Below are 15,123 nucleotides of genomic sequence, written 5' to 3' on the forward strand. Positions count from 1 at the left end.
AAGAAAACCAGTCTAATTGGCTTTTACCATGGCCTTGCCAAGAGTCCCCTTATATATTCAAAACGGGCGGTCCAAGTTTTGCTTTACGTTGTCCTGTTTTGGACCAGTTAAATTATGGTACATGCCACCATGTAAATGATTAGCAACAGGGCTAGAAAGTTTGCTCTTTGAAACCAAGGTTTCCTGTAAGTATAAATTGACTTTCTTGGCATGCAGAGCGAGTTTTGAGAAGTAGTTTTATTTTTTCAATTGCATAAGAAATACTGGATATATTAACGAAACGTTTTTACCAACGTTAGCCGTCCTTTACCTGACTATTCTATAAAGTGTAACAATACAAATTAAGAGCTGAAAATGAGTTTTTGGGCAGTTTACTATAATACTGCCGACAAATTCAGTAAATTGTCTTTGTCATTCATGAAAATGGAGTACATATGGTCAGGCCCATGAAGACAAGTTTTCTGGTCTAAAAAATTCCATTTTGCATTTTGACAGATGTTAATTTAATTAATTGTAAAAATCTTAACATACTAAAGGCATAAAAATCAAAGAATTAAAACATAATACATTTGCATAATTTCGCGTGTTGTAAACTTCTGTTTTCTATGGCAACATGATATGTGTAACTCTGTCCTATTAAATAAGTTTTTCATTAGATTACGGAAAGAAAAAAATTAAGTCTCAAATTTTTCGGTCAGTTTGCAGAACAGATGAACTGTGTAATACTCATTCAAATGAACTTGTAAAAACAATTGATATAAGTAATTGAATGAACTGACCCAATCGTGTGCTTAGACAAGATTTTAAGGACACTAAAATAATAGGTGTTTTTATGGTAAGTATATGGAAAAGAAGATATTCCAACAGTGTAAACAAAATCAATTGGTCAATTTTTTTAGGCAATCCTCCCTCATTAAACACAACATCAATTCCAATATACCGGTGAACATTGTAAAAAACCTTGATGAGTCAAAGGTCGAAGAGACTGTCAAAACTTATCTGAGTGACAGTAATAAAGGCACAAGTAATAAATCCAATAAATTTGTCCATCCTTTGGTTAAATTGTGTTTCTTTGATATGTATAAGTAAAAAAATATGTAGCATGTACTTTTAAGTGGATAACAAATATTAAAAAACAACAATAATAAAACCGATTTAGCCTTTCTCCCAAGTCTTCTTCTTGAAAGGGTCTTGGGTAGAAGGCTTAATGGTTTATCATTGTGGTGTTTTTGTAGTATGTATTATATTACCTATCTTGTTTGTTCATTTTGTGCTCCTTAAAGATGCCTCCCACTGGCTGACAAAATGATAGATTTTAACTATCCAAAAACAGAGCAGACGATTTTAGTCTTTTCAGTCAGTTAACAAAAGTTACAGACGTTAACACAACCATTTTACCACCATTAAAAATGTTTTGAGCTTGCTAATTTCCTACTTCTATTTAAAAATGTTGAAAAAATAATTATATTGCTTCCCGAAAAAAATCCGAGAAACTACATGTATATCCTAAAATGGAATTAGTACTGAATTAACGCCAAGCACCAAATGCAAAATACATTATTTATATTATATTTTGTGTTATCTAGACTTATACATACACGATGAAACACGCATTATGTTCAAATAATGAAATATCATTTATGCTCTGACGGCGGTGGAGCATCTTTAAAATTAAAAAAAAAATACCACTGTGGTTGCAACTGTATCCTATATGGAAATGAAGTACTGACAAGCGCTGCACCAGAGGCAAATAAATTATTTTAACCGTAATTTTTTTTTGTGTTAATTTGACTTATATACATTACGATTACACACAAATTATTGTTCAAGTGATGAAATATCATTTATGCTCGGTTTGGCGGTGGTCGCATCTTTAAAAGAATGTTGATTCTGTTGCCAACTAGAGTTCCATAATACCGTATTCACAGTAAAAACAGAAGATCAAAACGAAAGGGATTCAGGGTTTTTTTCTATTTTGGAAAAGAACAACCCTAAGCAAATAACGATCGAGTTAAAAACAATAATCAAAGTATGTAAACAATAACAAAGATGCTTAGCTTTTTTCTTTTTGATATTTTAATACTCTTCAACTCTACAAGATATTAATCGTACTGATGTTGTAGTATAAAAATCATTCAGGTTTTTGTGTTAATTTTACTGTGAATGGGAAATTACTCTGAATTTGGGATAGTACAGAGCTATTTTTTCAAAAATGGTAATTTTTCAGCAGTTTTTTTTCATATTTGGCTTGACGCAGCAAATTGTTTCCCAACAACAAATTGTTATATCACAATCAGTTTATTTGACCTCTTATCAATCTGTTTAAAACAACAACAACAAAAATATCAATAGAAATGCAACAGAGATTTGTAATACCATCATTTGGTTTACAAACCAATCACCGGATGCGGCATATGAAGTTGTTATTTTTTCCAAACCGCTAACACTACAAATACCATGACACTTTTCGAAACATATTGTGTCTTTTAGAATGAGCACATCCATTGTTTATTTCCTGTGTATAACGCAAGATATTAAGATGGTTACTACAGTGTCACATATTTCATTTCACTAGTTCTTAATGCTAATCATTTTCGTTTGTGCGTGCTTTCTCGCCAGAGTGTCGTCTTCGACCTCGGTGACCTGATGTGACATTACATTACCTGGGTTACCATCGTGGTTCTAACTTGTCAACTGTCCATGGTCAGAGTTAAGATCAGAAACATCGGCTTCAGGGATGTGGGAGCTCTTCCTGTTTTCCAACCTAGTTTCACCTAGATTCACATATCGTATATGAATGTTCCAGACTTCCCCGGCATGATGGAAAAGACACCAGATCAAACATTCTGCGGAGGTTTTTGAGTTGGTTCTCCTTAATTCCCGTATGAAACACAATTCCTAAATTTTTTGTGAACCATAGGTGGCACAGGTGGATTTCTTTGAGGTCATAAATGAGGTCTGCAGTGAAGTTTTCACTCTTTGCCAAGTCTGGAAAGCACTTTAAGAGAACTTTTCACTGGAGAGTCTTCAATGGTCTCTTTGCGCATACACCAGATGTGACACAACCAGCACCTTCAAGGGAGTGGGAAAAGTCAGACCAATGAAAAACATTTAACATTTATGCCCTCATTAATGACCTCGATGATATCACCAGTGCCATTTATGGTTGCACGAGGGTCCACAAGATTGATGAATAGTACTTCATACGAAATATGGAGTTATGTGCTTAAGAGAACCAATTCCACCATTGGAAGAATGTGCATCTGGTGTAATTTCCATTATGCCGGAGAAGTCTGAAACAGCATATACGTACGATATGTTAGAATCTGAAAGAGATCCCACATCCCTGAACCTGTTTGTTCCTAATATGAACTCTGGTCATGCATGGTTCATAAAAGGCTAGAACAACACTGGTAATGCATGTGTCACATGAGCTCATCAACATCGAAGACGTCGATCTGGCTTTCGACGAATTGGATACTGATATCTTGAGTACTCTGATTCGGACTGCATGTACCAGCTACCAGATATGCCGAGTCTCTTCAGTGGATAGGTCAGTGAGGCGAGAAAGCACGCACAATGATAATGGTTATCATTGAGAACCAGTGAAAGACATATTAGTGACATTGTAGTAACCATCTGACATTTTGCTTATGCTATGCATAGGAAATAAACAATGAATGTGCTCATTTTCAAAGACACAAACGCTTGTTTGGGAACTGTTAATGATATTAACGAAAACACAGGCTTAGCTTAGGTTACATTTGTTACGCTATCAGTAGGTGTTGTGTTATTTTTGAGACGCTGCTAATCAATAAAATTGAGGGTATAACAATCATTCTTTTTTTTTGCATTTCTATATATTTTTATGTTATGACTATTTTTCATTTTTTCAGTGAAATTCGAGATGGTGGCCATCTTGATGACGTCATAATCGGAACTTATACGATGTTAACATTGTTTTGGTTGTTTTTGTTGCTTAAACTGATTGACAAGTGGTCAAAAAACTTATTAGAAATAATAGATTGCTGTTGGGAAACATTTTTGCTGCGTCAAACAAAATATGAAAAATTTGCTGAAAAATCACCATTTTTGAGCTTTAAATCCGATTTTTTCATTTCCTGCGTAGAAATCACTACATATATTGGATTTTTTGGTCCTGATATGTATTTGTTGTTCTATTGTGGTCATTTTGGTACCTCATTTGTCTACTTCGGTTGAAAAATGTTAATGTTATGACTATTTTTCAATTTTTAGTGAAATTCGAGATGGCGGCCATCTTGATGACGTCATAACCGGAAGTTCATCCCAACTTATGCAATGTTAACATTTTGATTTGTGATCAGTGGGTCATAAGGGTTCAGAAAAATATTGGTTCGGAGGTTTGGGGGGGGGGGGGGTGCATGTGGGACCCTCCTAGCCCATGGCCTATAACATTAAATGTTGAACAAAATCGTCGTAACTCCCTTATTTTAGGAGCTATCGAGATACTGATTATATCTGCTAAAACTAGAGATAACAAGTAATATTTTGTGTTCTTAAAAAATTTTCATTTAACAATGTCTTCATGATGTTTTATTGAGTTTAAAAAAGATGCAGACTGAAAAACGGAACATTTTAAATTGATGTATTGACTAGGACATCTTATGAGTGACACTGTCATAATCACTGAGGACCTAATTAACATCGTTGTGTTATCAGCGATATACGTGTAGAATCTACTGTACGTACATATGTACGATGCGAAGTTTTCCTGAACACAAAAATACGAAACATAACATTGTACCTAATATGCCCGTAACCTCATCGTAAATATTAATTTGTATCAATACCAATAGAACTAAACACATATATATATATACATAAGCTATGCATAGATACGATATATATACCCATAAATATTTTGTGGATTGGAATACTAGATTAACTTCAAATACTGACTATGATGCAGGTTGTCTGATCACACAAATAAGTCAACTGAATCTTATACATCATTTCTTTATACTGCATATACATTTACATGTAATCCAAATTATGGTTTTCTGATGGAGGTGGACAGGGCAACTTGAGCAGAGATACAAAATGTATAAACATATTTTGCCTGTAAAGTTCTTCATGCTTCAATTGACACAAATGTAAAATATTATGCTCTGTGATAGAGATACTATTGATATTTGTCCAGAAAAAGATTAGGCTAAAATTGTACAAGTATGTTACACAAATGTAGGGAAGTAAATTTTAAAATTACAATTTGGAAAGGGTCAGATGTAGTTAACATGACCCTGTAATGAGACTCAGCATTTTCATCATGTCTTTCTGCTTTCTTTATTAGAATAATCATATATACTTTTTGAATTGTTTCTTGTTGAAATAATACATTTTTTTTTATATCTTTAGCAAATCATTTGTAAAAAGAGCATATGTCAGAAAACGATGTTCAGATACATGTTTACGGATTTATTTATAGCTATATCAAAAGTGCACATCAAGTAAAAGTGAAGTCAATTCTTTGGAATTGTTATCACACAAGTATGACTAAAACAAAGACCACATACGTGTATGACAATACATAACATATATACAGGTAGACACTGCAGTGTGTCTACAATCTGAATAAGACATAGTACATGCAATGCACATGCGTATGTAGATACTGTAATATGGTCAAGACATAACATTCATATATGGCAAATATACGAATCATATATGTAGACACTGCAGCGTATAATTATTCATGTTAGCAGTTTATCTACAATATGGTCAATGCATAAAACATATACATGTATAGACACACAGTGTATCTACAATATGGTCAGTACATAACACACATATATGTGTAGACACTGCAGAGTACCTACAATATGGTCAGTACATAACACACATATATCTGTTGACACTGCAGTGTATCTACAATATGGTCAAGACATAACACACATATCTGTAGACACTGCAGTGTATCTACAATATGGTCAAGACATTAGACATATACATGTGTAGTCATTGCAGTGCATCTACAATAGAATATGGTAAATACATAAAACATACACATGTATAGACACGACAGTGTACATGTATCTACACTATGGTCAATACATAATTTAACACATATACATATGCATGTTTGTAGACATTGCACTTGTATAACCAATATGGTCAAGAGATAACACATATATATATGTAGACACCACAGTGTATCTACACTATGGTCAAGACATATCACATATACATGTATGTACACACTGTATGCAATATGGTCAAGAGTCAATAACACACAAGTATGTGCATTACATGTAGTCCGCTAAACCTGCCTATATTATTAGGCTTCTTTTTTATTTTGCAAAATATATAGACAAAAAAAATTATTAAAAAAAAGCCTAACAATATAGACAGTTTTAGCGATTACATTACATGGTATCTACAATATGGACAAGGTATACATCACATATACACATATATGTACGATGCATTTTTTTTTTTTGCAAATGTATATAGATGTATATCTGGGAAAAAGTGAGGGCTTCTACCATAATATATATATATATAATATATATAAGGTTGTCTTTTTGGTAACCAAGCAATATAGAACTGGACAAAGAACACACAGATAATAAATGATTAATAGGGATGGTTTGTATTTCTATCAAATGTAGAATATGTATATGCGTTTTTTCTCTTAAAAAATAACATGCAAATTATTATGAGTACATGTAAATGTAGAATACACAAATTTTGTCAAGAAAAACAAAAGCTGTCTGCTAGTCTTTTACTCTGTATTCATTTATTATCTTGATGGATATTGATACTTTTGTGTGGATAAACTAAAGAAACTGGCATTATACAATGTTGGTAAGTTACACATTACTGCAGTATACTATGAGAGTACCGCATTGCATTTTTTATTGTGTACAAATATATATTTAGATATATATCTAAACATCTTGATAATTATTTGTAAGCCAGCTTGCTACAATGACATACATGTTATGATGTTGGTTTTTGGCGTTCCAAAAAATTGAAATGATCTGAGTATGAATATAAATATTAAATATTATAAACAGTAACATGTCAAACAAACGATTTTGCAACACATTACATTTTTTTCGATATTTTAGTCAACTGGAAGCCCGTGAAAATGGTTTTATCAGTGTAAAATCGCATTTTTCCGTAGTTTATATTTTGGTTGCCATGGAAACATTTTTTACGCAAAAGATTAATGATTTGATACCAATTCTGACCACGTTCTTTTTGAAGTAAAAACGAAAGGTAAAAGATCATCAAGTCTGTTAAATAAAGAACAAACTTTCTCTAGATGAAGCAAGACAGGTGAAACACTAATTTAAGCATTTTCAAAAATCATAGGTTTTTAATTGTGTTGGTAACCATGGTAATATTCAAAATTGAATTGAAATTTTGGCATTCGATAAAACTTTTGACCCTTCAGCAATAATGTACTTGATTGTTAGGTTGATAAATTGACATCTAAATAACTTTCATTGTCTTAAGAGTTATAAATGTAAGAAACTTTAACTTTTTTGTAAAAGTCCAAAATTTCGGTTGCTATGGTAACGTAATTAATGTGATAACACCATTTTTCTTACAAAATTTGAAAAGGTTGTGATCTGAAGTTTCTAAATATATAAGGGTTGATTACCAAAAATATTGCTGCAAAAGGGTGAAAAATCACTTTGAAAGAAAATGTCAGATTTTCGAGAACTCTGCTAAAAATTCTTGGGAGTTAAGGGGTAAAATTATTGAAATTGCATACATTGGGTGGCATTGCTAAATTCTCACAATCAACTGCATGACAGTGTACAAATTTATTTGCCATGTGCCTGCATGTTGAATGCTTTATATGTTTTGTATAAATTAATGCTAATTTATCTTTCAAACTGAAGATTATTTTTTTTCATTGTATTTCTTTATTTTAAAATACATTAAAGCAGAGAGTTTTTTGATGACAGATTTAGGAAAACAGATCATATCATGCCGAATGTAATATTTGTACTTTAATTCCTTTATCATAAAAAATTCATGGCCATGAATGATAGGTATTGCATTCTAATGTCAATTTTCATGAAAATCAAAACTATGTGATTGTATTATTTCCATGGCATCATGATGCAAAATCACATCAGACAAGCCATTCTCATGGGTTGAAAATTCATGGCCATGAATTATGTTCCTTTTAAGGGGAATTTCATGGCCATGATGCAAGAATATTTATGATTCACTGGATAATCATGGGTGTGAAAAACCCCATGAAATTATTCCTAGGTTTCATGGGCCATGAAATTGAATGATGACATAATTCAATTTCAAGGTCAAAATTTAACATGCATTCATGGCATTTTTATGTTTCTTTATTCAAACTCGGCTATGAATAATGATCCTTTTAAGGGTTTTTCATGGCAAAGTTTCATGGAATTTTATGTATAATTAAACTGTATGTATCAGCTGTTAAGAACAAATCCACACATATTCACTCTCATGATAATTGTAATGCTAATTTTATTAGTCACTGATCCTGTTTAGAAAGATATATGTCTTTCAATTATACAAGTTTGAGTTTAGGCTCACCTGTAAATTTAAACATAGAGTAAAAAGCTGTCTACAAACATCACACAAGGGACAAAGCAGTATATTGTCTTTATAGTCAGATGTCTTAATTACACATGCCAAAAGTGGTCTTATTATGTAGATGGTCTTAAAATTAAGGTAGCCGATAAGGTTGATTTTACTGAAACTTACTTCTGCCTGAGCCAGAAATTTGTTCAAAATATCTTTGACAACATCTTCCCAGGTTAGGACCAGTCTATGGCTGTCGGTCACGCCCTCCGTAATCAGGCACTCCAGCTTAAGGTGACCAGACCCATCCTCTGGCCAATTTAGTTTCACATACTGCTCACTGAGTTGTTTCTCCAGTTCAGCACTACATGATGTCTTGATGCATTGGAGTTGATTTGGATCTGTGACCACCAATGAGGATGGAACCTTAAAGTTGTGAAAAATGGGAAGTGACTATGAAGGAATGTTTATTTGCTAACGAAATTAGCTTATATCTTTGAAAATAATATTGCAAATAGTAGATTCAATTTAATACAAGAGATCCCAGAGGGATCATGGTGCCCATCAAAGAATGATCTATGTCTGACAATGGAAAGAGGGATCTTTTCTCTGCCTTTCAAACTTTTACTACATCCTACAAATAAAATTTGAGACAGATCGCTGACTTCAGCACTTTTTTAGAGATAGCAATAACAAACTTTGTTTCACAAAATCCAAGATGGCGGCCTGTCAGCCATCTTCTTCACCAAATGGCTACAAAATGCAACATGCACAACTAGGGCCCTAGAGGACCCTGCATATAAAAATTTGAGGCAGACCCCTTCAGCATTTTCTGAGAAATTGTGGTCACAAACTATAACTATCAAAATTCAAGATGGCGGCCTATCAGCAATCTTGTTCATCGATTGGTCCCAAAATGTAATATGCACAACTAAGGCCCAAGGGGAACTTGCACATAAAATTTCAGACATGTCCTTTCAGCACTTTCTGAGAAAATAGCGGTACCATGTTTCAACAATCAATATACAAAATGGACTGTCGGCCATCTTGTTCACCAAATGGTCACAAAATGCAATATGCGCAAGAGGGCCTAAGGGGAACCTGCTTAAGAAATTTTAGACATATCCCTTCAGTATTTTTTGAGATATAGCGGTAGCAAACTTTAACAGTCAAAATTCAAGATAGTGGTCCTAAAATGCAATATGCACAACTTTTTAAGGGCCCTAGGGGAACCTGTATGTGAAATTTGAGACAGATCGCTTCAGTACTTTCTGAAAAATAGCAGTAACAAGAATTGTTAACGGAGGGAAGGACGAACAGACAGATGTAAGGGCAGACGGACGGACGGAAGGACGGTTATGGACCACGGAAGAAAGGCGATTTGAATAGCCCAATATCTGAAGATGTTTGGCTAAAAAAAAGCTTTCTTCCTTTGGTTAAAATATACTCTTTAACTCCTCATTTTTTCAAATGATTATTGCAGTAAAATATACTAGAAAGAAATTGCAAAATTTAATTAGAAGTTGTGAAAGAAAGTTGGTTTCCAGTATTTAATAACTGTAGAATAAAAAATTTATATTACACTGAGAAAAGCATTCTTGATATGAACTTCTGTAGGACTAAACAAGAGATCAAAGAAGGATATTAACAACCACTGTTTATATCGTAATTATGTCAGTCAAGGATATAAGAATCTTTTCTATGCTTTACTCTTCATTCCTTATCACCCTTTAAATTGCATACTTGATACAGAGGGAAATTGGAGCTTAATGTTCACATATCTACATAGCTACAATGAACTTCGTAGAGTAATGCAACTTTTGTCTAGAACTGCTCAAATCACTCTGACAGTAGTTTTGTTTACCTTATCAGGTGAATTGTCTTGCCTACAAATCATTTCATCACCTTCTCAGTGGTTATGTAGTTTTATTTGTTTAACGTGCGTGACTTTGGCTCGGGTATAGGTACATCGTCCATATTGTACCTGCTTAATCGTTACTAATTGATCAACGATTTGATATTTCAACGATATTAATTAAAATACTAAACAATGACGTGGAATTTGTCAATATTTTATGTTATATGTTTCATAAGAAATGTAGAACAATACATTAATGCCATATTTTGCTTCTTGTTTATGTAAAAGAATAAGCCTGAGTGAATTGTCCCTTTAACAAGATGTTGTTTAAAGATATTAACATTTTTAACCCCTTTGATGTTGAATGAAGGTCAAGGTTATATATTTGAACAAACACTGCAGCCCTTCATTCCAGCATGTCACAGGCCCCAATATCAAGTCTTTAGGTCTCTTGGTTATTAACAAGAAGCTTTTTAACGATTTTAGCTTATTTGACCTGTGTGACCTCGAATGTAGGCCAAGGTAATTCATTTGAATAAACATTGAAGCCCTTTATCAGGCGAACAAAAGGACCATGATTGAGAGATAGTTTGAATAGGCGATCCTCTGATGCTAAGTATAAGCTTAAAATTAAGTCTATGCTTGGGTGAAGGGAAATCAATTTTATATTAAGCATGAGATTTCAGATACAGTGACCTTCTGAGCATCTTGTTTGTGTTCACTTTAATGTCTAAGATGTTGTTTAACTGAAACAAGAGGCCCAAAAGGCCTTGACGGTCACCTGAGTGCTGATACAGAAAGAGCATTTCAAAGTTGGTTTAAATCTGTAAAAAGTATTTAACAATTAGAATTAACTTTAAAGTTGAACCTTCGTATTAGAATTTTCATTTTTTGTTTTTCATTTTGATAGTTAGTGTATTATGTTACCAAACCTTATGCTTAAAATTCCAATTTGCTTTGCCAACGTTAAACAACAAATCCAAACTAGAAGTCAGTGTGTGTCAGTGATTTTATAAATTTCACTTTTTAATCTATGAAGAATATTTGGTTCCATCAAACCTGTGAATTCAGAAGCAGATTTTTAAATTTTAGCCATTTTGACCCATTTTGGCCCCGCACCTCTAGTCCCTGGGGGTCAGCCAGGACCAATATGGATATGGTGTTAAAATGCTATTTCAGGCTAATAGTTCTAACCCAGTTTTTACTCATTTCCTATTAAAACTAAGCAAATAATGTTCATAAATGTGTTTTTGTTATATAAACTATTATAGTAAATTTGACTCCCTCCCCAAGGGAAAATCTGAGATCCCAGGGCCATGAAATTCACTCCTTTTGTAAAGGGCCTTAAGACCTTTCATTCTATGAAGAGTATTTGGTTCCATCAAATTTGTGAATTCAGAAGAAAATGTTTTGAAAAGTTAGCCAATTTGACCCCTTTTGGCCCCTTCCCTCTGGCCCCTGGGGGTCGGCCAGGACCAATATGGAAAATGGAAAATTTGTTAATAGGATTCAATTGCCATCACATAGGGATGATTCTGACAACATTTCAAATGATTTGACTAATTTCCTATTGTAAATGACCAAATAATGCTCCAAAATGTGTTTTCACTATATAAACTATAGTAAGCTTAACCCCCCCCCCCCAGGAAGAAACCGGAGACACCCAGGGTCATATAATTCACAATTTTTGTAGAGGGCCTTGAGACCTTTCTATCCATGAAGAGTATTTGATTCTACCATATCTGTGAGTGGAGAAGAAGATTTTTGAAATTTTAGTCAATTTTACCCCTTTTGGCCCCTCCCACAGCCCCCTGGGGGGTGGGGGTCATATATTTCACAATTTTGATTGGCCTTATGCCTTCGAAGGTTTCTGCAAAGTTTCATAGAAATTGCTTCAGCTATTTTTGAGAAGAAGTCGAAAATGTAAATTGTTTACAAACACACGATGGACGACGCACGACGACGGACAAAAGGCGATTAGAATAGGTCACTTGGGACTTCTTCTCAGGCGACCTAAAAAATTTGATTATGATACAATAAAAAGAATTTCCAATTAATGATTAACTGTGAAAAGTACATAGACAAGAGGCCCAAAGGGCCTTAACAGTCATCTGACTACTTTGGCAATAGTAAAATTAATCATATATGGTGTCACTTTGTCCGGACCATGTCAGGATCATTTTCAATTTCTTTCAACAAATTTTATTTCAAACAAGAGGCCCAAGGGCCTTAACATATAGAAAATTAATTAGATATAGTGTCATGGTAGCCATCTTCGATTTGGGATCAACCAGACATGTAACAATACTTTGTCGGGACCATGTCAGGATCATTTAATGCAAGTTTCAGCCAAATCGCACTGGTAGAACTTGAGAAGAAGTTCAAAATGTGTTTTCAAGATGGTGGCTGTGGTGGCCATCTTGGATTTGGGATCGACCCGAAAAATCACAACACTTTGTTCGGATCATGTCAGGATCATTTCATGCAAGTTTCAGCCAAATCGCATTGGCAGAACTTGAGAAGAAGTTCAAAATGTGTTTTCAAGATGGCGGCTGTGGTGGCCATCTTGGATTTCAGATAGACCCGAAAAATAACAACACTTTGTCCGGATCATGTCAGGATAATTTCATGCAAGTTTCAGCCAAATCGCATTGGCAAAACTTTAGAAGTAGTTCAAAATCTGTTTTCAAGATGGCGGTTGTGGCTGCCATCTGTGATTTCAGATCGACCAGAAAAATAACAACACTTTGTCGGGACCATGTCAGGATCATTTCATGCAAGTTTTAGCTAAATCGCATTGGTAGAACTTGAGAAGAAGTTCAAAATGTGTTTTCAAGATGGCGGCTGTGGCGGCCATTTTGGATTTCTGATTGGCCCGAAGAATAACAACACTTGGTCAGGACTATGTCAGGATTATTTCAGGTAAGTTTCAGCTAAATTGCACTGGTAGAACTTGAGAAGAAGTTCAAAATGTGAAGAGTTAACGCACGGCGCACAGCGGAAGGTGCACGTTGGATGGAGGACGATGACGGACGAAACATGACGGCTATAGGTCATCCTGACCCTTCAGGTCAGATGACCTAAAAATACTCTACCTTCAGTGGGGGCCTTGCGTAGCTATGTCTGAACCCCAGCACCTGGTAGAAGACCTGAACAGCAAGGGTACTTCCGTCCACGACATGTGATCTCTGACAAACTCGGTCTACCACTGCCATCAAAGGATTACAAACATTCATGTCTATATTTGTCACTGGTTATCCTGGCTGTTAACTTGTTAATACCACACCTTGCTTCTTTGAATATGGTCTGTGTACATATTTGATATGAATATATTTATTTTGTTTCACATCCGTATATACCAAATTGTTTGAGGAACTTTTTATCAAAGAAATTGATCATTACGCCATTGCAAGTTTACCAACGACATCATCCTTTTCTTGTTTTTGAGAAAATAAAGTAATGTTTTAAGCCAATGAAAATGCCTGTTACAAGCAAAACTGAATTATAACCACATAAAACTAAAAATGTTTGTCTCCCTATGAAAAATGACTATGGATGACACTATAGACCCCCATTTCATGACAGATGTCATAAACATTTCTAGCTTGCATGGTAGAGGTCATAAACATTTCTAGCTTGCATTATAGAGGTCATAAACATTTCTCGTATGCATGGTAGAAGTCATAAACATTTCTAGCTTGTATGGTAGAGGTCATAAACATTTCTAGTTTGTATGGTAGATGTCATAAACATTCTCGCATACGTGGTAGAAGTCATAAACATTTCTAGCTTGTATGGTAGAAGTCATAAACATTTCTAGCTTGCATTGTAGAGGTCATAAACATTTCTAGCTTGTATGGTAGATGTCATAAACATTCTCGCATACATGGTAGAAGTCATTAACATTTATAGCTTGCATGGTAGAGGTCATAAACATTTCTCGCTTTAATGGTAGAGGTCATAAACATTTCTAGCTTGCATGGTAGATGTCATAAACATTTCTAGCTTGTATGGTAGAAGTCATAAACATTTCTTGCATCCATGGTAAAAGTCATAAACATTTCTAGCTTGCATGGTAGAGGTCATAAACATTTCTAGCTTGCATGGTAGAGGTCATAAACATTTCTAGCTTCCATGGCAGAAGTCATAAACATTTCTAGCTTGCATGGTAGAGGTCATTAACATTTCTAGCTTGTATGGTAGAGGTCATAAATATTTCTAGCATGCATTGTAGAAGTCATAAACATTTCTAGCTTGCATGGCAGAGGTCATAAACATTTCTAACTTGCATGGCAGAGGTCAGAAACATTTCTAGCTTGCATGGTAGAGGTCATAAACATTTCTAGCTTGTATGGAAGAGGTAATAAACATTTCTAGCTTGCATGGTAGAGGTCATGAATATTTCTAGCTTGCATGGCAGAAGTCATAAATATTTCTAGCTTGCATGGCAGAGGTCATAAACATTTCTAGCTTGCATGGTAGAGGTCATAAACATTTCTAGCTTGCATGGTAGAGGTCATAAACATTTCTAGCTTGCATGGTAGAGGTCATAAACATTTCTAGCTTGTATGGTAGAGGTCATGAACATTTCTAGCTTGCATGGTAGAGGTCATGAAACATTTCTAGCTTGCATGGTAGAGGTCATAAACATTTCTAGCTTGCATGGTAGAGGTCATAAACATTTCTAGCTTGCATGACAG

General features: G+C 34.5%; 1 protein-coding gene across 2 annotated transcripts in view; it reads right to left on the reverse strand.

The window, feature by feature from the left end:
• LOC138319164 (uncharacterized) overlaps positions 1-15,123 on the reverse strand; it is a 169,700-nt gene that overhangs the window by 141,419 nt on the left and 13,158 nt on the right. For both annotated transcript variants that reach the window (XM_069262118.1, XM_069262110.1), the window contains exons 7-8: positions 13,519-13,631; positions 8,749-8,991 (exon numbers count right to left, since the gene is read on the reverse strand). In XM_069262118.1, coding sequence (XP_069118219.1) covers positions 8,749-8,991; positions 13,519-13,631 — 356 coding nt within the window. The remainder of the gene's footprint in view (positions 1-8,748; positions 8,992-13,518; positions 13,632-15,123) is intronic.

This window comes from Argopecten irradians, chromosome 1 (genome assembly GCF_041381155.1).
Source record: "Argopecten irradians isolate NY chromosome 1, Ai_NY, whole genome shotgun sequence".
NCBI classification, from domain to species: domain Eukaryota; kingdom Metazoa; phylum Mollusca; class Bivalvia; order Pectinida; family Pectinidae; genus Argopecten; species Argopecten irradians.